At 72.4% G+C, this 2,303-nt stretch overlaps 1 protein-coding gene across 1 annotated transcript; it reads right to left on the bottom strand.

Annotated features, from left to right (window-relative positions):
- Positions 1-225: 225 nt before the first annotated feature.
- Positions 226-1,686, bottom strand: LOC113941690 (inosine-5'-monophosphate dehydrogenase 1-like; the record flags this gene model as incomplete). The annotated part of the gene is made up of 3 exons (XM_027632826.1): positions 1,232-1,686; positions 748-796; positions 226-408 (listed from the first exon to the last, which is right to left on the bottom strand). Coding segments are annotated over exons 1-3 (477 nt in total), but the record flags the coding sequence as incomplete, so codon positions are not given.
- Positions 1,687-2,303: the final 617 nt, after the last annotated feature.

Below are 2,303 nucleotides of genomic sequence, written 5' to 3'. Positions count from 1 at the left end.
CGTGCCCCCACCCCAGTGTCCTCCCAGTGTCCTCCCAGTGTCCCCCCCGTGCCCCCCCGTGCCCCCCACTCACAGCCATGGCAATGGCCATGTCCCCCTTGGTGACCATGTCCCCCCAGTGTCCCCCCCTTGCCCCCCTGTGCCCCCCACTCACAGCCATGGCGATGGCCATGTCCCCCTCGGTGACCATGTCCCCCCAGTGTCCCCCCCTTGCCCCCCACTCACAGCCATGGCAATGGCCATGTCCCCCTTGGTGACCATGTCCCCCCAGTGGCCCCCCCGTGCCCCCCCGTGCCCCCCACTCACAGCCATGGCAATGGCCATGTCCCCCTCGGTGACCGTGTCCATGGGGGACGACACCAGGGGGGTCTTCAGGGTGATGGTTCTGGTCAGCGCCGACGTAAGGTCCTGGGGGGGCACCCCTAAAATCCTGACCCTGCCCTGAAGCCCCCCGAGGGGCAATGGGGCACCCCGGACCCCTCCCTGCCCCTCCCTGTCCCCCCATACCCCCAAAAATGCAGGAACCCCACACACCCTGGCCACGCCTCAAGGGTTGGGGGTCCTCCGACCCCCTCGCACCCCAAAACCTGCTGAGACCCCTCCCATGGGCATCTCCCACCCCAAAATCACAGGGGGGGCCAAGGAGGGAATGAGGTCACCCCAGAGGGGTGTGGGGTGGCACAAGGGGGGCACAGAGGTGTTACCCAGGGGGTCTCAGCCCGGGGGGGGCTCAGGGGGGTCACTCACCACCTCATCAGCCGTGAAGTCGATGTAGCCGGGGAGGATGAGGATGTCACTGCGGGGGGGACGAAGGGCTGGGACCCTCCTGGCCCCCCAGATTGACCCAGACCCCCCCAGGGGTCCTTAGGGGACCCCTGGACCCACGGGGGAGGGACCTGAGGTGGGGAGAGACACCTGGAGGGGGCACACTGGGGGGCAGGGGTTCCTGGTGTGGAGTCTGGGGGCTCCTGAAGGGTTTGGGGGGGTTGTCAGAGGGGGTCGGGCAGTTCCTGTAGGGCCTGGAGGTCTGGGATGGACTCTGGGGGTCCCTGAGGGGAGTCCCTGGGGTTTCCCGAGGAGGGGTGGGGGCTTCCCTGGGAGGTCTGGGGATGCCTGGGGGAGGTCAGGTGGACTCAGGGGGACATCTGGAGGTGCCAGGTCGTGCCTGGGGGGGGGTTGGGGGTGCCCGTGAGGGTCAGGGTGTGCCGAGGGGGTCAGGGGTCACCCGCACTTGTAGGTGAGGCCGTCTGCGCAGGCGAAGAGCTGCTGGGCCGTCAGTCCGTCCTCGGGCACGTAGCCGGCCCCGCTGATCAGCTGCTGCGCCATGCTGGGGGGAGGCTGGCACCGGGACCCCCCACAGACCCCCGGGGAGCCCCCCGGGACCCCCCCGGCACAGCCAGGTTGGGGGGAGGCTGGCACCGGGACCCCCAAAACCCCCAAGCCCACCAGCCCACCAGGGACCCCCGGCACGGCCATGCTGGGGGCGGCTGGCACCGGGACCCCCACCGGGAACAGGGACTGGCACCGGGACCCGCCCGAGACCCAGCCGGTACCCACAGACCCCCCTGGGACCCCCAGCCGACCGGGAACGGGGACTCTCAGAGGGACCCCCGTCCCCTCCCCATGGCCATGATGGGAGGGGGCTGGCACTGGGGATCCAGACCCCAACCCAGACCCCCCGGGGCCCCCCATCCACACCGGGAACACCCCCAGGATTGCCCCCTCCCCCCGCGACTGGGACCCCCTGGGACCCGCACCGGACCCCCACCCCTCACCCAAGATTGGCAGCCCCGACCCCCCCGGGACCCCTCACCGGGACAGAGACCCCGGCCCGCATCCCCCGGGGGGACCCGGACCCCCCCCCCCAGTACAGGGACCCCCCACGCCCCCCGGGTCTGGCCGGGCCGGGCGGGGCTCGCTGGGCGCTCCGGTGCCCGGGGGAGCCCCCGGGAGAAGCCGCTCCTCGGGGAGTCCCCGAGCGGGCCCCTCTTTCGGGGGGTCCCCGAAGGGTTCCGGGGTTCCCCGTCCCAGGGGGGGGTTCCGAGGAGGGAAGATCCCAGTCCCCGGAGGGTCCTTCTCCCAGTGGGGGGTTCCTGGGGGGTTCGGGGGGGGTCCCGGTTCCCGAGGCGGCCCCAGCGCAGGGCGTGGCCGTGGGCGTGCCCGGTTGTGGGTTGGGCGTGTCCGGGGGCGTGGCCATTTCCCACGGGGCGTGGCCAAGGCCGGGACTGGTCGCCGCAGCCCCCCCCCCTCCCAGCCTGCCCAGCGCCTCCCAGTAACCCCCACCCCGCCTCCCAGTGCCCCGG

This window comes from Corapipo altera, unplaced genomic scaffold, assembly GCF_003945725.1.
Source record: "Corapipo altera isolate COAL_440 unplaced genomic scaffold, ASM394572v1 60852, whole genome shotgun sequence".
Taxonomy (NCBI): Eukaryota; Metazoa; Chordata; class Aves; order Passeriformes; family Pipridae; genus Corapipo; species Corapipo altera.
This window is presented reverse-complemented; position numbering and strand designations above follow the sequence as displayed.